The 23,580-nt window shown below is 44.1% G+C and overlaps 1 protein-coding gene across 3 annotated transcripts; it reads left to right on the top strand.

Annotated features, from left to right (window-relative positions):
• Nucleotides 1-108: 108 nt before the first annotated feature.
• On the top strand, nt 109-23,580 carry SLC38A9 (solute carrier family 38 member 9). Of its 3 annotated transcripts, none has more exons than XM_061567524.1 (15): nt 109-157; nt 3,831-4,123; nt 6,015-6,162; nt 7,200-7,318; nt 8,514-8,577; nt 9,213-9,306; nt 10,309-10,473; nt 12,956-13,015; nt 13,764-14,009; nt 15,584-15,694; nt 16,419-16,525; nt 16,688-16,801; nt 18,963-19,111; nt 19,449-19,538; nt 21,417-23,580. In XM_061567524.1, the coding sequence occupies exons 2-15, from the start codon at nt 4,020-4,022 to the stop codon at nt 21,580-21,582; spliced, it is 1,737 nt and encodes a 578-aa protein (XP_061423508.1). In that variant the 5' UTR covers nt 109-157; nt 3,831-4,019; the 3' UTR covers nt 21,583-23,580. The 3 variants fall into 3 exon arrangements, with proteins under 3 accessions (XP_061423508.1, XP_061423509.1, XP_061423510.1); XM_061567525.1 differs by lacking the exon at nt 109-157 and adding an exon at nt 2,226-3,490; XM_061567526.1 differs by lacking the exons at nt 109-157; nt 3,831-4,123; nt 6,015-6,162 and having other exon boundaries at nt 7,209-7,343.

Here is a 23,580-nt window from a genome sequence, read left to right as displayed (position 1 = left end):
CAAAACCTTTGTAAGTCATAATTGCCCCTAGGGCACACATTCCGTTGTGCGTCCTTCCACGGCTTCAACGCTAAGTGAGCCCCCAGGGCATTTTCTTTATTCACTTCGCCAGCTACTCTCGCCACCTCGTCTTCATCAGCCGGTCTCCCTGTGCGCGGTAACAGAACGTTCGTGGCGCTAACGTCTTAAGATTTTAGTTTACGCCGATAATCACAATAACATTCGTGTGACAACGATGAGGTTGACGAAGCGAAGGGGTTTGAGCGTCAATCCCACGCTCGTCGTTGTTGTTTGAGTTGCGGAGTAATTGAGTGCTTGGGACGTGAGTTTTGAGTCGTTGGCTTTAGCGTTTTCGCATTGAAGGTTACGAATGTTTTCTTTAACTAAGCCTATTTTACCTAACTCTTCGTATCATTTAGCTCGTGTTTTAGTAGCTTGTTTAAGTAGCCGTGTGCCCCTCTTTGTGCCAAGTCAGCGGTGTTTCTCATGCGCGATGTACTCGACCCCGTCGCGAGAATGAGGAATTTCCGCAACAACAAAGAACATTCCATGAACTGTGTATACTTGTTTAAATGTTTTACTACTTCGTCAACACGATTGATCCTTCCGATGGCCTCGACCGTTTTAATTGTCACGACTGGCTGCGTACGGTGCGAAAGAAGTTCAACGTAAATAAATGTGGCATTTCCAGTTTCCCTTTAAACTTCGTAATTGTGTTAAAATGTTAATTCTTAACGCTGTACGTTTTCTTAAGTTGTAATTCCCCAGCTGTTGGATTGGAATGTGATCACATTTTATCATTACTCGATTCTCGGCAAGGTAAGGTAAAAGGTAAAAACAACGAGCCTACCTTTACCCTACCTTTTACCTTACCACAATACAATCACTCTACCCTGCCTTTTACCCTTTAGCAAGGTAAGGTAACAGGTAAAAAACAACGACCCTACCTTTACCCTACCTTTTACCCTTACCCCATACAAATTACCCGATTACAGGGTAATTACTGGGGTACTACTACACATGAAAAAGGTTTATAACAGGTAAATGCTAGGTAGAGCGCTTAATTCATGTAGAATACTCTGGATGATTCCAATTTTACATGCTTGTATCCTCAAATCTTGTAACTCAATTTTAACCCACTTCCCAATGTGGTATCGACTGCAAACTTGGTATACGTATGTCATACTGATGACAATACTATATTCTATCATAAAAAAATAAAAAATTACATTTTTTTTTATTTGTTATGTTTCGGCTTGGGTCTAATTGTCCACGGTCAGCTGACGTTGGCTGTAATTGGCCACGGCTCCTTACGTTGTGGCAAGCTTCGGGGCCACTTCCTGGAGTCGTGGAGTTCTGCCATTACTAGTACATTTCATAAAAGCATGTTTAAAACAGTTTTTAAAAATATTACTTATTAAATTGAAGCCACGGACTGCGCCACGGTACCGTATTTACCGGGTAATACTTCTCGCTACCTTTACCCTACCGGGTAATTCTTCCGAGCTACCTTTACCCTACCCTTTAAACTTACCCCTTGGCATGTCGACACCTTTACCCTTTTACCCGGTAAAAAGGGTAAATTACCTTACCTTGCCGAGGTCTACTCGACTCTTGTCAACGGTGTAATATGGAACTTCCACTAAAACTGAATTCCACCAAGCTACGTGAAATATATTTAAATTCTAATTGTGTTACTTTGACTACTATGGTCAGTGTTTACAAGCTTTGGGAAGATACTACTTTGTGACATCAACAGCGCACCGATGAGCAAGGTTGGGTTATGTACGGTGCGAAAGAAGTTTCAACATAGAGTGCATGCATACAACAGTTGGTATAATATTGACCAATGAAACCCCATTATGGGAATGTGGAATTTCCACAACTAGCTTACGCCTGTAAACTGGAATTGACCTCCATGCCACGCTCGTTTAAGCAATTAAAACACGCTCACATTTCTAATCTAATTCTAGATTTGAAGTTTTCGTGACTGCAAGGATCAATACTCTTTGGTTCTTTCGATAAAGGCACGTAGATGAAAAGTAAAAATAATAATAAAAAGAAAATAACTAAATAAAATCACGACGTTTCGGAGGCAACACAAGCTTCTTGCTGTGGCTCTTCCACCTGATGACGGAAGCTTGTGTTGCCTCCGAAACGTCGTGGTTTAATTTAGTTATTTTCATTTATTTATATTTTTCATCTACGTGACTTTACCGAAAGAACCAAAGAGTATTTCTAATCTATTTACTAATGAAGTAGGAATTGTGTGGTTAATTTCGGCCGTTTAATCAGAGCACAGACTGTATGACCAAATCATCCGGAATGCACCCAGTCTCGGAAGCTAAGCTGGATTTAGCCTGGAGGACACGTGGTAAAAAAGCTGTTACAGGGCTACGTACTCAACAGACGGCAGTGCAGCAAAATCCATGTTGTGGTACTCTACATCTATGCTCCCGCATGTATGCTCTCCGCCTTAACCAAACCGCACTGGCCAGTGTGAAGATGATCACATAAACCCCCACTGTGTGTGGAGGCTCACATCCAGCAGTGGATTAACAACATGCAAATCTAACGTATAATATGCACTACCTATTTTCATATTAATTTGTTTAATCCGAGCCTAGGCTCAACATTTCAGATCCAAAAAAAATATTTTTTTAAGATTAATCACTTGTAAGTAGTGGCACTGGAAGACATCACTTGCTTTTGCCAACAAAAAGGATGTCATGTGGCATCGGGGTACGTCACTATTGTGAGCAGAGTTTTTCTCACGAAAGCAAAATGGAAATGATCCAGAAACTACCAAACAAAATTTGAAATTGTCCTTAAATATCTGAAAATGTAAAGGTTTTCAATCCAAAACTCATGCATCTAGTATACACATGTGTTATATTGGCATATGACCTGTCTGCCTGAAAATTCCATCATAACAGATTATATGCTATAAACTCCCAGAAGTGTATCTTGGTTGCTATTGTTTAAGCAAAACATTAACTCTGTAATTCTAGATTTGAAGCTTTTCGTGACTGCAAGGATTCATATTCTTAGGTTTTTTATTTTACTTTTATTCATTTTAATGTTTTACCTACGTGACTTTACCGAAAAAACCTAAGAATATTAACTCTGTAAAGCTACATCATGAGGTTTAAGGCGTAAGGTGGAATACGAGCACCATTACTGGATAGTCTTGCGTGTCCAGAGCTAATGAAAACGGAGACAAGAATGAGTGGGGGGGGCGATGTGAGCTTAGAAAGCACCCACGTTCACATGTTAGAATGTCTAGAGCTTTACATTTATCCTCATTTGGCCTTGGAGTCCCTGGATGGAAATTACCAGGACAGTCTTTTTGGAGGGTTATACTTTTTTCCCAGAACTGTGATCATTCTTTGAACAGGAAATACTATGGACATGTGTTTCAACTGTACTTTTCGTGGAAAACTCAAGTGACAGAAAAACTGACACGAGGGCATTTTCTTCATCTTGTCAGGTTATTTTTTTTCTACAATGTATTAACAGTGTGCAGGTGATGAATTCGTCAGTATTCAGTAGTCAGAAGTGATAACTGCACATTACAGGATGTTTTCGTGTAATTTCTATGCCGTATACGCAAGGCTACAGTACCATTCCATATAATGGATCACTTAGCCCAAGTAATAAACATGAATACGGACGTAACATAATATTGTACACCATATTCTTATAATATGTATATTGCACATTGTGTGCTAGAAGCAATCATATTACAAATACCAAAAATTCCCATAAAAATAATTTGAAGCGGAGTTTTTTTTATTCACAGCACATGTTGACATATTTACGTGTTGCAGCCCAGCATTTGCCACCTGGATGTCACATAGCAAGCGATGAAGGGCCTCAACTGGGGACAATAAGATCGGAGGTCCCTCTCGCTCGCTTCTTCCTCTTCCCTCCTCGCCTGCGCTCGTGGTCTTTGGCTCCGGGGCAAGCGGCACCGGTAAAAACATTGGAGGGCAACTGCCATTGCCACGCCGTGAGCCATGAGTTCGACACGCAGAGAAACGGATCCACTACTGGGAGGTGTGCTGCCAAAGCAGGGTCGCAGAGGGATGTCACCGGCCGTCAACGACACCAAACTTCGCAGGTGGCTTGCTGTCCCATCCTTTCTGCCGTGTGTGCATCTGCTGTCTAATCCACACCCCTGGCTCACCACTCGTTTAACACATCACTTTTGCAATACTATTTCGGACGCAGGTTTAATTGAAACTGCTCGTTCTGCCTCTTCCTTGCGGTGGTTGTTTCCTAGGAATTTTCTCATTTGGTATAATTTTTATTTTACTATAAGTTGCATGTAGGCGCAGCTCTGAGGCTTTCAGCGTGTCAACTGAATCCTAAATATACTCCAGTGGTTGTCAACCTTTTTTGGCTACTGCGCCCCTTGAATTTTGTTTCAACCGAGTACCCCCTTGCCTCACCCAACATGGTTCTTAGAAATACATGTATGAATAATGAACGGCAATATTTTTACCCTTGCCCATTTTGTGAGGTATCCTCACTAGCGAAGTAACTGCAAGCGAATAAAAAAAATCAACGCATTACGTCATTTGTTCGCACTCGCTAGTTACTCTTGGAAACCACGTTGTCTACAATCATTGAGTTTAGAAAGGTAATTTATATCGTTCCAGGTTACCATATTGATTTAAAATCTATTTTAGTTATTTTTTTATTGGCAGATTCATCAATGATTATTCACCAATGACTCATGTACGATATAATGTCACATTTATAAATCACCTCACGTACCTCTTGGGACATTTCCACGTACCCCTAGGGGTTTGCATGCCCACAGTTGAGAACCGCTGCTCCACTATGCATTTCTTTAATATACACAGTATGTGGGGAAAAAATATGCTTATGTAACCTCGCATGAAATTGTGCTGCAAATAGAACCAAAATAGAACGTCTTTTAATACAGTTGATAGAAGATGAGATACGAGCATTTGGAGTAATTCCAAGCTGCAACTTTTTCAGAAAAAGTTTATTATTCAATCGAATATGACAGACTTATTTGTACATTGCCACATCATGCATCCATCATCACAAAATATTCATAGAATCTCTGATCCTGGTTGCAAAGAATATCCTTCTCGTATTGTAACCGTTTAATCAAAAGGGCTTCTGTATGCTGATCACTAGAAGCAGAGTTAAGCCTGCATTGCACTTGGATAAGTAACCACCATGGGCAAACTGATTTTAATAGATTTGAAGTTTTCGTGACTGCAGGGATCCATACTTTTTGGTTCTTTTGGTAAAGTCACGTAGGTATAAAATAAAATACATTTATTTTTTAAATAAATTTCTCTTAATAAAAAAATTATTATTATAAATTTATTTTATACCTACGTGACTTTATAAAATAAATTTATTTTATTTTCTATCTTCGTGACTTTACCGAAAGAACCAAAGAGTATGGTTTTCATAGGCCTGTTGGGCTACGTGGTGGGAAGCAGAGGGTAGGGCAGCAACATCCATCTCTGTCCTGTACATCTGTGCTCCCACATCTGTGCTACTCACCTTCAACCACGCACTCACATGTTCAAGTATATAACCACGACGACCCACACGGCATGGGGAGGCCCTCATCCAGCAAGGGATTGAAAAAAAACAAGCCATAGACTATTGGGGAAAGTTTTGTTAGCAAGCGTATATTAAGCCCATTCACTATTGCTTATTCGGTGCTGGCATTCAAATGCATCTAAGTAGTCCTACCAGGCTTGGTTAAACTTAGGGAGGCCAATGGAAATGTTGCACTAGTTTGTACTCATTGGTAGAGGGAGGCTATGGCTAAATGGGCTTAATAAACATAAAATGCCATTTACCAGCTTGCGTTATTCAAACATAGCCTAGACAGTAAAACGTGTGAAAGCAATGGATGAACCCATACAATCATAATTTTTTCCACAGCGTTTTCTCACCAAGTTCACGCATGTGCTCGTGCGCGCGTGTGTGTGACTGGGCGGTCCCTCGCATCGCAGACCGTTCTACGTGGACGCACAGAGCATCGTGGAGCGCGACGCGGAGAGCGGCGAGGAGCGCCTTGCTACCGTCTCCCCGGCCGCATCCCTGCTCTCCAGCCGCCTGCGCTACTACAGCCGCCTCTCGTCCAGCAACTTGACCACCCTGGTTAGCCCCACCTTAGAACTCTGGGGGTGGGCGGGTGGTGACGCACATTGCCTGGCTTGTTAACTGCTTAACTGCCGTCAGGCCAAAATGTAACGCGCGCGTGTCAAACGGCCATGGAAAGACGAGTTCTCGGAGAGATTAAAATTGTTTTCACGCGCATCCCCTTGTTCCGAAAGAGAACATTCAATGGAAAGTTGATCGCTGAAAAGGGGCTGGAATGCGGCAAGTGGATTTACCATTGAACATCTGAAAGGCACAACGGTTTCAACCGCAGTCACAATTTAATTACGGGAGCATAACGTGGGGACATATGGCACGTATGCTCATTAAAGGACGCATTCTGTGGGTGTCAGCAAAGAACTTAAGAGTGTTACAACTTACTTAATTATACTAACTTGTCAGATGCTCTACAGAAATGCTAGAGTGTAAGCTATTCTATATATGCAGTGATGGTTACCTTATGTGCATTGTATTTTATTGCTTTGGAAAATAAGGAAAATTAGAACGTATCACATGCATAATCATAGCATTAACATTTGTTACCACCGTATTAAATCAATATCAGGTGTGTAGTATGGAAGTTGTCATCCATTCTTACATGTGAATAGTTTTATGCGATTACACTGGTATTACCTCATCGTAGCTTTTTATGCCCTTGAAAACAAACCCTAGCAATTGATTGGTGAGAGTGTGGGTATGTAGCTGAGTTGGCAATGCACGTGAGTGCGGGTTTGTGTGCGCGTGTGTGTGCGGTAGTGCAATGGTTTAGCGAGCTGTGCTATGAGTTCGATTCCTAATCATGGCCAACACCAGTGACGATTATCTGAACCGGTTCTGGGCAGCCCCTACATCGACTCGGCCTCAAATGAGTACCTGGTGCGGTGTGTGAACATCGCCACTGGGGAGCCAGAGGCGACCGGGCGTGGTGTTGGCCACCCACCCCCTCGTGCCGGCCTTATAGCTGCTCGCTAACAGCACTTGCCCCAACAGTCTGTTAAGGCTACACGGGGGATCTTTGTCTTTGTCTGCGTCCACAGCAAGCCCCGCATCATGTTATCCCGGCGCCAGATGAGATTTACGTGTACAGTCCCCTGGGCACCGCCTTTCGAGTTAAAGACACGCCAGACGGCGCCAAGCAGCCAAGCCTGGTCACCATGTAAGCAAGCACCAGGCCCACTTGGGTGAGGTGCGCTCACTCGCTCATTGACGGGATCGATCGTCGACAACCACGCGCCGCATTTTCAGTCCCCACTCTACCTTTCCCCTGTTAGCTCACAATTGCGGTGTAATAATAATTTGTCTCTGTCCGTATTGATCCTTGGGAAGTGAGCAAAGCGAATGCCCGGTGCATTTGCTTGCCGCCGTGTTACCTGCGAGTGCAGTTTGTGTAAAGAGAGCGGTGTCTGGCATGTGTTGCTGTGTGTACAATGCGAGAAAAAAGTTTTGCATGTTTAAGCAGCACACAAGGTCAGAATACAATGCAAGGCAATTAATTATGCATGCTCTTTTAAGCTTTGGCACTGTAAAATATATACAAATGTGGAATCCACACGAGTTCCAAAAAAAATCTTATGCTCAGCGTTGTGCATGTTGATGGCAGGTCAGTGCTTTCATGCTTTGGCTTATCGCTTCCAATTTCCATTGATTTGTGGCGTAATGCTGTCAAAGCTGCTGCTGTGTTACATCCAGGGTGTCAACAGTCGATTACTGACAAATCCAAAATAATTGTGGGTTGTTGCACATCAATTTGCAACCTCATTAGACACCTCAAAATACAGTAGTGTATTTATAGTAATAGGTTTTTACCCTTTCAACTGGTACAAAAACTGACACCTTTATACAAGGCATGTTTGCAATAACTACAACACAAGCAGTCAAAATGCAAACAAAAAGAAACAACTCTGATAATGATATGCACTGTCACTTTTTGTACCAGTTGAAAGGGTAAAAACCTATCACTATATTTTGCCACTGGTAAAGGAGGTCTCATAGTAGTGTATTTATTTGTTCAGAGAAACCATTATATTTGAATCCCACAAAAGCACTAGGTATTTATAATATAATAAATTACATTCAAATCAAAACATACACATAGTAAAAACATACTATGATGCCAAGTATGTTTTTTTCTTGCATTTTGACTGCAAGTATTGTGGTTAATGCAGACATGAACCCTTGTAAAAATGTTTCAGTTTTGTTGCCAGAAAAAAGGGGGGAAACCCTATTATTATATTTTGGTACTGGCAAAGGAGGTCTAATGAAATAGATAGTGATGTTCATTGCATTGTGGAATTGTTTATGGGAGTAGATACCTTATTCACCAGTTTGCATTTCTTTATTTTTGTTCAAAGTTTTGCCATTTGGAACACAATGATGGGCACCTCCATCTTGAGCATCCCCTGGGCAATGATGCAGGTAACCCTGACATGTACAAACACTTTTACTATTGAAATAGTCTGCAATGGAATTCTGTTTTCTAAGATGGTAAAGGTACAGGCATGAAATTGCTCGCTCACGCAACTACTGTTTGAAAGGGCTCCACTATAAGGAGCTCAGTAGAGCTTCTGGTGGGTATTTTGGCCTACTCTTCCACTGGGAAAACGTCTTGTTAGAGATGAACGTACCCCCACTTTCCCCACCACTTGTGATTTGCCAGTTGACTAAATGCGGTGTACCCATTTATACTGCTCGGGGAGCAGAGGCAAGAGGATTTGAAATATGTTCCCATTGTTTCAACTGCCGTGCAGAGAACAAACCGGGTACCTCTGGATCGGTATGAAGAAAGCCAATTGCCCAAAACGTCACCTGTTATATATTTCCTTTTAAGGAAATGTTATTGGCCATGTTGAGCTTTCTGGATTGCAAGTCCAGTGTGCGAACCATTACACTGCAGCAGAGTCCCTGTTTAATTAAAATGATTTGTATGTAAATTGAGTCCCTGTTTAATTAAAATGATTTGTATGTAAATTGAGTCCCTGTTTAATTAAAATGAATTGTATGTAAATTGAGCTTGCCCCCTCCGTTCACCGTGCATTTGCTTATCTGTTCAGGCGGGCTTCACTTTAGGAATCATCATCATCTTCCTGATGGGGCTGATCACCCTTTACAGCTGCTATCGCATCCTGCAGTCACCGAAAGCCATCGGTGCGTGTGCACTTGCACGCACGCACGCACACACTACTGCGCTTCCTAAAAACACAGCTGATAATCTGATTCTTCTCATCCTAGAGTGAATACTTTGTCTTGTGCAACATCGAGCATTCTACTGAGGCATTTGTCGTGTGTTGGATGGCAATATCGGCGGTCCGGATTTATTCACAGTTATGAATAAGATCGGTGGCATTTGGTGTCTGAGCCTTTCCTGGGGCCTTGACTTGGTTGTTTCAGCCTTAAATGAGTATCTAATGCAGTGTGAAAACTTAAGATATGGGAGACTTGAGCGGGCCAAACAAGGTGTTGGCCCACCACTTTCTTTACATACGATGCTGGCCTTAGTAAATGCTCACTAATGAAATTGGCCCCTGTAGTCTGGAAGGTTTAACAGACTATCGTTTTCAACTAATTAGAAAAAAACAATATATAGAAATGTACCTCAATACAACAGCACACACTTGCTGAAGATACACAACTGTGCTAAGGCCAGTCTACCTAGAACATGGGTTTTGCAACCAAAACAACAAAAGCTTTTTTTTCTAATTTATTTTTTTAAAACACAAGAGCCGTATGAGACGGTCCTTAATAAATAATATCACGAAACAGTCCTTAATGAGCCGCATGCGGCTCTGGTGCCACAGATCTATCAACCCCTGCACATGGTAAACTGGACTTCCATGGTGAACTGGACTTTTATAGTAAACGAGGCTTCCATGGTAAACTGGACTTCCATGGTGAAACTGGACTTCCAGGTTAACTGAACTTCCACGGTGAAACTGGACTTCCATGGTCAACTGGACTTCCATGGTGAAACTGGACTTCCATGGTGAAACTGGACTTCCATGGTGAAACTGGACTTCCACGGTGAACTGGACTTCCATGGTCAGGGTTCGGCAACCAAAATAACAAGAATAGCTATTTATTTTTTTTACTCTGGAGCCGCATGTTGCCGACCCCGTGACCTAGAATGATGCTTTTGCCACTCTTTCCCAGACGGTGGTGAAGGCATGGACTTCCCTCAGGTGTGCGGCCACTATTTCGGGCGCTTTGGCCAGTGGATGAGCCTCCTCTTCTCGCTGGTGTCTCTGGCCGGCGCCTTGATCGTCTACTGGGTGCTCATGTCCAACTTCATGTACAACACTGGCCGCTTCATCTACGGTGAGCTCGAGTCTTAGGTCGCAAACGGGTTTTGATTCCTTACCCGTACCCATACCGGCCGCACCAGGGTCGCAAACGGGTACCCGTACCCTACCCATACCCTACCCGTACCCAGCCGGGTACGGGTAGTGTATGGGTATCGGGTACCTGATTGCGACCTCTGGGATGAAGCCATGTTGCTAGGCGCGGGTGGGTTGATTCTAGGAACTTGAATTGTGAGAAGAGACAAGACGTTGGGAAATGAGTGACAAATAGTTACTCACCAGTGACTCACGGTCTACCCGTACCCGGCCACACCAGGGTCGCAAACGGGTACCCGTACCCGGCCGGGTACGGGTAGCCGGGTATCGGGTAGGGTACGGGTATCGGGTACCCGGTTGCGACCTCTGGCTCGAGTGCACAGACAGGTTGCAGGGCTACCGTGGTGGGCAGTAGAGGGCAGTGCAGAGCAATCTTATGGTGTTGTATTGCTATGCACCTTTGCTCTCTCCTTGCAATACCATTTGAAAAACAAGATACATTTGGGGAATTTCCACAGTTACGGAACTAAAAGACCGATGCATTGGTGTCAGCCAGCTACGATGATATGCGTTCTTCTTTATGGTATTGGTTGGTGGAGTGGTGGTGCAGTGGATAGCGCACTGCGAACCAAAACCAGCGACCCGAGTGCTGTTACCAAACAAGGAGAGTGATATCATCACCAGTATTGTACCTAGTTCGTTTGCCAACCCAGAACTGGGCAGCGTGGTGAATTTGGGTGAAATAATCCCCATGCCCCGCATGCCATAATAGAGGCCCTCATCCAGCATTTCATTGCCAATATCGGCTGTACTTGTACATGTGCATTCTGACCAAGATGTGTGATTGGCTTGCACCATGACTGTCTACTGGGTGCTCATGCCCAACATCATGTGCAATGCGGGCCGCCTCATCTATGTATGTTGAACTTATTTTCAATGTTGAGATTGTGCCGGACTTGCCCTTTCCAAAGCTCGCTTCCTCCGTACAGAGGCATGAGGTCATGGTCGACTCAGCCAATAGTAATATGTGTGGGGATCGGATTAATCAGCACCACATGTCATGATGTCAGCGTCTCTTGGCATGGTGGCGCACACCTGGAATGTAGAGCTTTGGTGGCTCGCCCTTTTGTATTCCGGAGACCCCCAAACCAGCCGGACTGCGAATTGGCCATTAGATAGCAGTACTTTACCGTCTCAATCTCTCTTGCCTCTCCATAATCTTTTCTCCCACTGCTTGTCGCTCTCCTCTCTCCGTTTTGCTCTGCCTCTTGCGTCACCATTTGATGCCATTTCACTCTCTCCTAGCCACTCTCCTCTCCACTCTCCATCTCTTGTTCCCTCTATCTCCCTCCGTCTATCTTTCTCCTCTCGCATTTGCACGGAATACACGGCCAGGGTGCAGGGTGGGTTTGGGGGGGGGCATGCACAAACCGGCTGAGCGCTGTGGTATGCAGGTGATGTCATCGCGCAGATGTGCACATTTATGTCACCGCTGCGCTTGCGCATTTGGCCATGGGCCAACCAGGAATCTAGTTATAAATCCAGGCAAAGAATCCAAGCAGTAATCTAGCCAGCAAACATTTTTTCTAACATAGCATGGTAAGATACCCGATTTGAAATTTGCCATGTACTTCCAAGGACAGGCTCCAATGGTTTATTGCGAATGCGAAGTATTGTGAATGTTTAGTACCGTTTTGACTGTGCAACCACATTCTAAACAGCAGAGGGCAGTGCAGCAACATTTATGGTGGTCAAGAAGCACGTTTCTGGTGTGGGCCAAATGGAAATGACTTTTTATGATAGAGAATGTTGGAATGCAATGAATGGACATCCGTACATCTAAAGAATGCGTGTGTGTAAGTCTGATCTGTGGGAAGGGCACATCTTAAGCACGCTAACTCTGGTCATCCTCACACCAGCTTTTGCTTAACCATTGAACAAAGACGGTCACTGCATCGCGCGCTTTCAGATGTGTTTCTACGGCAGTCCACAACGCTCTTCCGTCCGATATTAGGAAGCCACTGGAGTGATGCACTTTAAAATCTAGATTGAAAACTAATTTCTTCAGATCTGCTCTTTGGGTTTAGTTTGTGGTCCTTCCCACGCACCTCTGATTAACATTATTGGCTACATACGTTGCGAAAAATAAGATCGACATACATACGTGTGTTGGAAAAGTATTTGGCCTGGTGTTATTGATTTTTGTGATGCCATGAAGGAATTTAAATTTTCGAGAGCATATTTGATACCCGAGTACAGGGAATTGCACATAAGCTGCGAGTTAAACTTTGTTAAAGAGTGGAGACATGAAGACTGATGTGTTCTATAAGAATGTGGAATGTCCACCACTGATTCAGGACTGACAACGATGGCCACCACAATGTGTGCGCAGTAGTGCACAGGGAGACCCTTTGAGTTGTTAATCATGTGTTTGTACTTGTGATGTACTTTCTGCGTGACAGACAAAGCCTGTGGAATAAACATGACGGATAATATCCCGAGAACAAATGGTTCTCATCCAGGTATGACATGCACATGACAGCCATAAACTGTTTGAATAACTGCAAACATTTACATTTGGTATATTAACAAAATGTTTCAAGAGAAATGTGTAAACAGTTCCAATAAAATAAGTGTTATACGTGTATAAATCACATTGCTAATACCACTCATACATAAATCACGTAACACATCTTTTATCCAAATAAAACCTCCAAAGCACTTTGTCGGACACAAAACCTTCATCTTCCATGCTGCATCACAATTCCACTTATGCAAATCCACCAAGTTTCTGCATTCAACGCCAGTGACTCAAAAGATAACCACTGCAGATGAAATTCCACCAACACCAGGACTTTATGTAAATACTCCATCACCTTTGTGGGCTGCTGTTGGCATGAATGACATGATATAAAATGATAGTATGTTTCGATTTAAAGCTTTCGTGACTGCAGGGATTCATCTTCTTGGTTCTTTCGGTAAAGTCACGTAGAAGGGAAGTAATAAAATAATAAAAATAAAACATAATAAAATAATTCTCACCTGAGGACGGCTGCTTGCGTTGTGGCCGAAACGTCGTGAGAATTATTAATGTATTATGTTTTATTTTTATTATTTTATTACTTCCCTTCTACGTGACTTTACCGAAAGAACCAAGAAGATGATAGTATGTTTTATATTATTAAAAGAACCACGAATTTCAAATACACTTTAAAGTTTCTACTTAAAGGAATTGACGTCAAAGTTACCGCGTGCGGTGCTGCGCTGCAGTGCTCTGCCCGAACCCTGTCAAACAGCTGTCCAACGTGACTGGCTATGAGGGCCTCCTCATGCTGGTGCCGGGAGCGTTCGAAGGACCGCCTGAGGCAGGGCTGCGGGGGGCCACCAACGGCTCCTTTGAGACCTTCAATATGTTCTGGAGCCAGACCAACACCGTGCCCCTCTACCTGGTGCCTCTGCTGCTGCCTCTGCTCAACTTCCGCTCCGCTGCGTTCTTCGCACGCTTCAATAACCTGGGTGAGGCCCGGCGAGGGTGCGCCCCAGGATTTGGGAACAACTCGGGAGACGCTCGGAATTTAGAAACGAAACTCAAGCGTCCCAGCCGGGGCCAGAGGTCGCCGTAATACCAAACAGTCCGGGGTTTTCCGTTTGATTTAATTCCCTCCCGGCCTCGATTTATGGAGGGGGGCTGTATCGCGTCTGTTACAAAAGTAAACTCGGAGGAATAATGTGCAATTAAATTAGGTCATTTTTGAAAGCAGTCGCAATGTATCGAATCTGAGCTTGCTTTGCGAAAAGAGATATTGTATCCCTTTGGGCTTCTCACCTAGCTTCTGGAAATGGACGTGATTGATTGGTGAGCAGGGCTGGAGGGTCAAATGTATAAACAAAATGCAGTCTCTTGCGAGCGAGTCTGACACTGTTGACTTGGTCATGGGTTACGTTTCACAGCAATGAAAACAGCACCTGAATTTCGGTAATGATACTGCTCAGTGTTGGTCTCCCACTGCGCCCGATGGGACATTTTAAATAACTGGCAGTACAAATTGTGAGCTGGGTCAGCAGAGGGTGCCTTGCGCATGGCAGACGAGGCATGTTGGCAGCTCTGTTGAACGTACTGTAGACTGCTGCTGTTGTGTAATATACTTGGCTAAAGGGTTTACCTTTGTTGGTAATGTTGCATGGGTGATTCTCTGTATTGCATTGTACGTGTCAAATGACATGCGCAACAGCGTAAGATGGCATTTTCTTTTGAGCATCTTCCAAATTGTAATTAAACATGAAACTAAACAACAAATAGCGCTTATCTTGTAGATATCTACCAAGTCTTGTGTCCTGAGCTGTAAGATGGTATTGAAGCTCTGTTAATATGGTATACACCATAGTGTCCTACTGACATCACTGCATTGACGTTGCATTATAATGCATATAGCTGATGTATAACACTCACTAGAATTCGATAATTTTGCACTTGGCTTTAATATATATTTTCCCTCATTCACAAGGCTTCAAAAGCCTTATCAGACAGCCCTAGACCCGTTGCTTCAATATCACAAACTAAATAGCTATCTGGTTTTCAGGCTGTATCTCCCTTCAATACCTCGTGTTTTCAATCTGTTGAGTGCTTAAATAGAGTACATTCATGTTCTTTAAATCAGTGACACTTTATATGTATTTGCTATAAAGTAATTGACGTTTGCCAGTGGCTTCATACGGGCAGTCCCAAGTTGGCGGTCTGTAGCCAGTATGTTGTACAAACATGTGGCTTGATTTTGAAAGTGTGAGTTGTGTTGAGCGGTAGCCTAATGGTTAACGTGCTGCCCTACGAACCCGGCGGCCCGAGTTCGACTCCCGCTCATGGCCAACACCAGTGACGATTAGCTGAACCGGTCCTGGGCCTCCCCGAGGTCGACTCAGCCTCAAATGAGTACCTGCTGTGGTGTGTAAAAGCATCGCGACTGGGGAGACAAACGTGGCAGGGCGTGGTGCTGGCAACCCGCCCCCTCGTGTGTCACTAATGAAGGCCGGCACGGCGATACGGAGGGATCTAAGTCTTGTCTTTTTTGTGTGGTTACCACTTTGCAATGTAGGCACAATCTCTGTGGTTTACCTCCTGATCCTGGTCACAGTCAAGGCCTCCCAGTGGGGGATCCACCTCGACTTCCACTGGATCTCGACCAGCGACATACACTTTGTGCCTGGTAAGCTTATCAAGTCAGAATATTAATTTATTTATACTGGAGGAATCAGATTAGCTATAAAGCTCTTTTTTACAGATGTCCAGGAGGGGCAGGTCAGAACATTACAACAACAAAGAATACTAAAACACGATACGAGTGCAAAGTATAGGAAAGGTAACAAATCAGTTTAAAATTCTATACAAATAAAATTCTACTTTTTTTTATCTTACCAAGTAAAGCCCACTGAGTCATTAGCTTCTTTTTCAGATGCGACTTGGCCACAAATGATAGCTCAATGAAGTGACTTATCATGTGGAATTGTATAGCAGCTAAATTATCTCAGCGCAGCACATTAGGATTACAACCAACAATGCGTTTGTTTTTCAAACTGGTATCTGGATGAAGTTAAATCGAAACAGGAACACATGGGTGAGAGAATAGAGACAGGTTAAAGGCATACGTTGTACTGTTAAGAAAAATAATTGGACTTAGGCGGTGCACTTCGCTAGAAGGGAAGGTGGTTGACAGCCAAGGAACGGATATATCCGAGAGGACGTCTTCCCATGGAAATGGAGTGATGAAATCAGCTGCAAGTGCATGGTGGACTATTACATCGCAGGGTCATGATAGATTGCAACAGCCTGGGGAGGCATTCATCCAGCAGCGGTTTGATCATGGCTGGATGAGCACTTTTGTACCTTGTTCCTGTTGAATCTTTTTTGTGGTCGTGTGTTTGTGCTTGCAGAGTTTCGCCAGTTTTTCCCTGCCATGACAGGCATCCTAACGCTTGCCTTTTTCCTTCACAACTGCGTCATCACCCTGGTCAAAAACAACCGGCATCCCGAAAACAATGTACGCTAACATTCCCCCAGCATAACACACCATACGTTTCGCCATTCATTATGTTCGATGCCTTAATCGTAAAAGCGTTCCATAAAGAGCCTCAATGGCCTCGATTTCCTTTCGCTAAGCATGTATCGTGTGTGTGTGGCGGTGTGACGTGCGTGTGAGCAGGTCAGAGATCTCTCTATTGCTTATGGCCTGGTTGGCTTCACGTACCTCTACGTAGGAATCCTGGTGTTTGCCTCCTTCCCATCTCCACCGCTGTGGAAATCTTGCATTCAAGAGGCAAGTAAAGACCACTCGATATACTGCATATATGCCGTATCATTTTACTGCATAATTTTTATCGATATGTATATAATAAGAAACGAATATAATTGCACATATATATTATTGTTCAGGCTTAGGTAATGAGTAAACACAGCCTTAATTCGGCATCATTACACTGATAAGAACATGAGCATGGCTAACCCCGTGAGTGATTGGGAGATGTTTGGGGTTAACCTGAATGTTGGGCCTAATCATCACTTAAGTACATTATGCTGATTATAATTGTATTGAAATTATAATTGAACCCAGAAATGCATCACTAATTGTATTATTTAAAAACTGTGGATCTGGCAACATTTGTATTACTTAATTAGGCCCTGTGGAATATAAAATTCTGTCTCCACCTCTCTGCCTGCTGTAAAGAAGGACCATTGCCCAAAACGTCACCTATTACATCGACTTTTTTTATTTTTAAAGCCGTGTTATTGACAAATGTGTTTTGAGGTTGTTTTTGTTTATATATGGGTAGTGCGCTTCCCTTGTCTGGTAGGTATCTCCACCAACGCGCACTGACCAGCATGGTGAAGTATAGTCACATATCTTTCCCCCTATGGTAGTGCAGTCTGAACCATGGTCCTTCGTCACCTGCAACTCTGATTTCATCACACAGGATGGCAACATCGTAGGCATAGGAGTAACGGATCTTAGGATTCACTAGGTAAGAACAGAACACCTTCTTGACTGGATAGTTACTGCATACGACACGTGGACTGTATCCAAATAATCAACCGTCGACAAACTGGGGACAGAATTGAGAGATTTAAAATGAGACATAGTTGGCCTCGGTGGTGTGATAACAAAAGGTGACTCCATAACTTCTGCAAAATGGCAACCTATTCTATCTCAGAGTGATAGTTGACATTAATTATGGAGGAGCAGGATTCTTAGACTCTCTGGGAATAATACATCGAGTTTTGGGTTTCAAGAGTATATCGGATAGAATTGCCCAGCTAATGGTAAGCCTCTAGAATCACGATGGGTTTAACATAATGCGAGTGTATGTCCCAGCAACAAGTCATAGAGATGAACAGGTAGATAAAATGTTTGAAGAAATTAACCAACTCGTGAGCGAGGGGTAAAAATTATGGCATCGTCATGGGTGACTGTATCGCAATAGTTGGTAACAGTTGCAGTGGCAAGGAAATTATTACGTTTAACATTGCAAGAAGGAATACAAGAGGTTATCTTCTGTTAGTGATCACTATATGAAGTTAACGAATATTATTTTCAAAGAGAAATATAGGAGATGGAAATGAAGTGGGACCCACGTGATTAAATTAATAATGGGCTTCACCTAGTTATAACAAACAAAACTTGGATTGTCGGAGACATCTGTGTCCTCAACAAAACGAACGTGCAAATATATCACAGGGTGGTGCGATGCAGGGTGCACTTCAACATCGCCAAAGGACAAAGCTAATTGTAGGCACAAACGAAATAGTTATTAAAAAATGTAGGTCAAGGCGTAGCTGATTTTAGACTCAAACCTAAGCGTCATATTCAAATGTCTAGCGAAACACAATGATTGAAGTGACAAATGGATGTCACCACTCTGAATAATGTAATAACTAATGTAACAATGGAAAGTGCATTAAAGTGGTTAGAAAGGTAACATTATCTTAACGGCAATATACATGCTCAGAAAGAGGATAGATTTTTAAAGGGAAAGATATTCTAAGCAAGTTATATTCACAGTGACATTAGAAGATGTTTTCTCAAAATCGTATTGGAGAAACTAAGGCATCGCAAATGACAGACATTGTATTGTATTAATAAAAGTATGTTGACTTGGATCGGACACGTCGCTAAACGAGTTGATGGCTCGTGGTGAAATCTAACATCAGTGGCAGCACAAATAGGTAACTCATCGACGGCGGATGAAGAACGATGAAATTGGCTTGCTTACAGGAGCTATATTGTTGCATCGCAAGACACTGACAGATGGCGACGGCTTGGGTAGGCTTTCATCCAGCAGTGGATGGATCATAGCTGATGATATGAAAGTGCTAAAATGTTTATAACTATTAGGTTTTACCCATCGGCTAATCCACAGTGTGTATACGTTTTGCTTAATATATTTTATCACTGCACATCATCCCCTTCATTGTATTTACAGAATTTCTTGGACAATCTCCCAAACGATGACATCATGGCTCTGCTGGCACGAGTCTTCCTGCTCTTCCAGATGAGCACCGTCTTCCCGATGCTGGCGTACATCTTCCGCGTGCAGATTTTCACGCAGATCTGGGGGAAAAGTTACCCGAGGTGACAGCCCTGTCAGTTTCCCTCCCGTTTAAAGAGATGAGGAGGCCACGAGGCACGGCTCAAAGCTCCACTTAATTTGACCAAATTGGCCTCGCCGTGTTTTCTGGAGTCACTTTGACCCGGCGTGGAAAAATAGACCCTGCATTGAATCGAGCGGAAAACTCGATCGATCGATCGTTCGTTCGTTCGTTTGACCGTTTCCACTAGGTTGTGCGAAAACTCTTAAAGGCCGCTATTTGTCTGCGTGCTCGAGTGAAATATGTCCAACTTTTAATGCAGTTAAACGTGTCGCACGAGGCGCTCACATTTGTTGTTTTTCGTGCCATTTGTTCCTCAGTGTGCTGCATGTACTGGTGCTCAATATGGTGCTCATCGGCTGCGGAGTTCTCGTCGCTCGATTTTACCCAAACATCGGCGCGATCATTCGGTAAGTGAGCCGTGCTGTTGGGTGCGGTCTAAGTTTTTTGAGTGCTTTGCGAACAGCGAAAAGTAAAAACAAGGAGAAAAATGTACGCATTTACGCACATAGAAAAAAATCTTGGGAAACTTCCCCCCCCCCCCCCCCCCCACTGCAAAAATAAACGGAATTCTGTGAAGGATGTTTGTGCTTCTGCATATTTTTGTGAAGCCTAAACCATGTGTTGCTCATAAAGTTCCTAATGTGTCACCCCGGTGTGGACCACTAGTCATGGTTGCCTGATTAAAGACAATACTTAGTAATAACAAAAAGCAGCCGTAATCTTGTTAACTATGCTTGAGGCATGTTAGGAATTGGTCAGAAATAAGATTAACTAATCATTCACAGTCTCATAATGTTACACTGGCCCAGCCGTCTTATATACTATTCTTAATAACGCTTCAGTAAAGTTTAGTTTCTCTAAACAAGATGTTTCGTATCGGTGATTTTTAAAGAAGGGTTAATCACCACAGCAGCAGGTCTGGGCATCGTATGTCGTACGAAAAAAAGAGTTCATTGCAGCGCTCAATATTTAATGAATTGGTTTGGACCCTAGGAAAATACTAGCTTTCTTTTACTGCACAGTGTGCCAAGCACACAAATTATTAATGCCGGTGAACAGGCAAGGGCCCCGAGAAAGCAATCTAAGCTTGGAGTCCAAGCTCAGCTCTCGTATTGCAGCTTCAATTACTCTTCAACAAAACCCCTTCACCTCACTTCCCTGCCTTGTGCCTCTTCTCGCATGCCACCCTCTCCCCATCTGACCCCCCCCACCCACCCCTCCCCCAATCCACATCCTTCCCCCTGTCGCCTTTGCATTCCCCTTCAACCCTCAACATCCCCTCCCGCTCACCCACCTTTTCATCCCCTTTTCACCTTGGCCCCTCCCTCGCTCGCTCACTCGCTTCCTCTCTGTGCCCTCTGCTTCCGTTCCCACTCACCTTTTGTTCCTGCCGTCGCTCTCCTGCTTTCCACCCTCTGGCCTGGCTTCCTGTTGCACCCCCCCCCCCCCACCCGCCCCCCCCCCCCCAAATCCCGACGGCCTTTCCCCTCCCTATTCTCAACGATTATTTTTTTCACTTTCACACCTCTCGTAAATCAAAACGCCCTGCATATTTCAACCATGCCTCTTCTAACGCCCCCATTTTCTGTTTACTCGTTTTACTTGCGTACTTTATTATTGTTTATCTAGAATTGTAGGACTGTGGTAGACTGACCAACTCACAGTTTGAAGATTGTCAATTAAAACCCCGATTGGTGGTCGACTCATTGATAAATTTAGTGCAACTTTGCAAGCAATACATGGTGGTCGTCTCATGGAGAAGCTAGTCCTTCCCAAAGAAGTGTCAAAATGAGCTGTAATCAACTATTGCTGCTCGTTTAAGTATTGCAAATCACTGCATTTCCACTGTTCAACCGAGCTGCGCCAGGGCCATGCCAAGCCAGCTCGGTACGGTTCAGGAAGCGCCAGGTTGTTTTCCCGCTTGCAGAATCTGCACCGCAATGAACGAGTCGAGACACGTGTGGATCACACGGTGTTGTTGCGTTTTAGTTGTACTGACGCACAAGCGATGAACGTGCCATTAGCCGCTCTCCGGCCCGGCTTGGTCTCGAACCAGAATCGGATGTCTTCGTGAGGCCATAGTTTAACGGTCTATTTCCGACTCTGTTCATCAAATAGCCAGTGGAAAACCACCCGTACATAACGCGCGGGCCCTGCTTTGGCTCTGCTCAGATGTGCCAGATCAAAAGGGATAAACTTTGACTTGCTGTTTTTGTTCATTATTATGTTGACTCTCCGATCTGCACCCCCCCCCCCACCACCACGTTCCTTTGCCTTCGGTGCAGCTACTCGGGAGCGACGTGCGGCCTGGCGTTTGTGTTCGTGCTGCCGGCGCTCGTGCATCTGCTGTCGGAGAAGCGACGCGGCACGCTGGGCCGGTGGTCCACGCTGGCGCACGTCGCGCTCATGCTGTGCGGCACTGCCAACCTCATCGCCCAGTTCTTCGTGTGAACGGCGGCCTGCCTGCCTTGCCTCAATTTACACTGCCGAATATAATGTCCGTAAAAACAAGAATTCCTCTTAACTTGTTGGTCACGTTTTTTTGTGTTTTTTTAATGCACTAAATGATGCTACGCCTCAAATACTGCACGTGAATTGATATTTTTGTAAGTTTTGATTTTTGTTATTTTAAACTATCAAAATGCACACGATGATTCAAAGGGAAAAAAACGTGATTATATACAGGAGTAAGAAACCGTTATAGGTATCCATGTGCTGCTTTAGAAACATTTTATATTACAACTTGAACAAACTGGCGCACACTTTATGTGTATCTGAATTTATTATGGAGCGTACGTGATTCACTGTATGCCACTTGTGTACTTGCCTGGATAAATGCGGTCACTGTCGATGAAAAACAAAATTATTGATACACTTCATGGCGAATCAAACACTTTGGATTGGCCTCTAACTTTTTTTGAAATGTTGGGTTTTGCTATTTACACATTTTTTACATTCTGTGCATGACGGCTCACAATTTTTAGTTTTCAAATGCTCACAATTTTTAGTTTTCAGTTTACGACGGTCCAATTTACAAAGATGCACATTCATGATGTTGATATAACGTCACCACGGATCGATTTACGACGACGGTTCCAACACGACTCCGAACACATTTGAACAGTCCGTCTGGTTTCCGATGTGACTTGGCGTGGAGCTGTTGTTATTCTCAAGTGTCTTCGTAGATTCTTACCTATTAAACCCCGTTAAACATGCCTGATGAAAGGACAAACATCGTCAAGTGATGTTTCTCTCTAGGGGCCGTCCATAAATTACGTCACGCACCTAGGGGGGGTCAGACATTTGTGACGGGGGGGGGGTTTGAGAAATGTGACGTCACATCAAAATGCGCAACTTTAAATAATTATTTAAATATACCTTTTTCTCAATGTTTTCTCCTACAACATCAGAGTACAGCGCCACATTAAATACGCACTACAATGACAACATTTGAGGGGGGGGTCTGACTTTTTGTGACGACGGAGGGGGGGTCAAAAATCGTCCAAAATCGCGTGACGTCATTTATGGACGGCCCCCTATGGGAAAATAGGATCCTATTTACGACGTGGTTTCCAGGAACGCATTGTGTGGTAAAAGCAGGGAGCGGATGTACAGGGAAAACTTGCCAATGCGGCTGTCTTATCTATTCACAGTTTACCTATCGAGGTCTGTTTTCCGGAACACGGAGTGCGATGTTTTGGCTGTACGCGATTTGACGCTGCCAAGATTCTTGTCTTCGCGTCGAAACGGTGCGAATGATTCGACTGTGATAACGATTAATTTACCTTGTAGATTGTTGTGTGTGTGTGGGGAGCGGTAGTGTTGCGGTTAGCGTGTTGCCCTACACACCTGGCGACCGAGTTCGATTCCCACTCACGGCCAACACCGGTGACGAGTATCTGAACCGGTCCTGGGCCTATCCTAGGTCGACTTGGCCTCAAATGAGTGCTTGGTGTGGTGCGTAAACATTGCCACTGGGGAGACAAAGGCGGCCGGGCGTCGTGCTGGCCACCCACCCCCTCGTGTGCCGTGCCGGCCTTCATAGGTGCTCGCTAGCAACACTTGCCCCAATAGTCTCTTAAGGCTATACGGGGGGTATTTGTGTTTTTGTTTGATAATTATGTAACGCATTCGACGGAAGTGTTCACGAATTGCCGCGTGCGTCTAGGCGGCCACTCGTTGAGGACGTCAGCAAGATGGGTGGCTCGATGGCGAATCAGCGACACGCTCAGGGACAAAGGCATTATGCAAATGTACGCACGTGGCCGCATGCATCTTGCCGTCCAGTGGTCGACGTTAGTCACGCGGACGGCATGGTGGCTCATCGTTAAACGTTCAAGCGACAGTGTTAGGGGGTCGAGGCTGGGGCTGGCAATTTCAGGGTGAGGGGGCGAACGTCGGGTTCGAGTGCGGGAAGATGGAGAGAGGGTTGTTTTTTGTTGGAGTGGA

The sequence above is a fragment of the Lethenteron reissneri genome, chromosome 39 (genome assembly GCF_015708825.2).
Source record: "Lethenteron reissneri isolate LAM-NWPU_2019-01 chromosome 39, ASM1570882v1, whole genome shotgun sequence".
NCBI lineage: Eukaryota > Metazoa > Chordata > Hyperoartia > Petromyzontiformes > Petromyzontidae > Lethenteron > Lethenteron reissneri.
Note: the sequence above shows the minus strand (reverse complement) of the source record. Positions and strands in the feature narration are given on the sequence as shown.

Excerpts from the sequence above, each read along its gene's own strand:
- SLC38A9 (XM_061567524.1), top strand. The coding sequence starts at position 4,020 with ATGAGTTCGACACGCAGAGAAACGGATCCACTACTGGGAGGTGTGCTG. Across the intron at positions 6,163-7,199 it reads CCAGCAACTTGACCACCCTG|CAAGCCCCGCATCATGTTAT; the intron begins GTTAGCCCCACC and ends CTGCGTCCACAG. Across the intron at positions 8,578-9,212 it reads TCCCCTGGGCAATGATGCAG|GCGGGCTTCACTTTAGGAAT; the intron begins GTAACCCTGACA and ends TTATCTGTTCAG.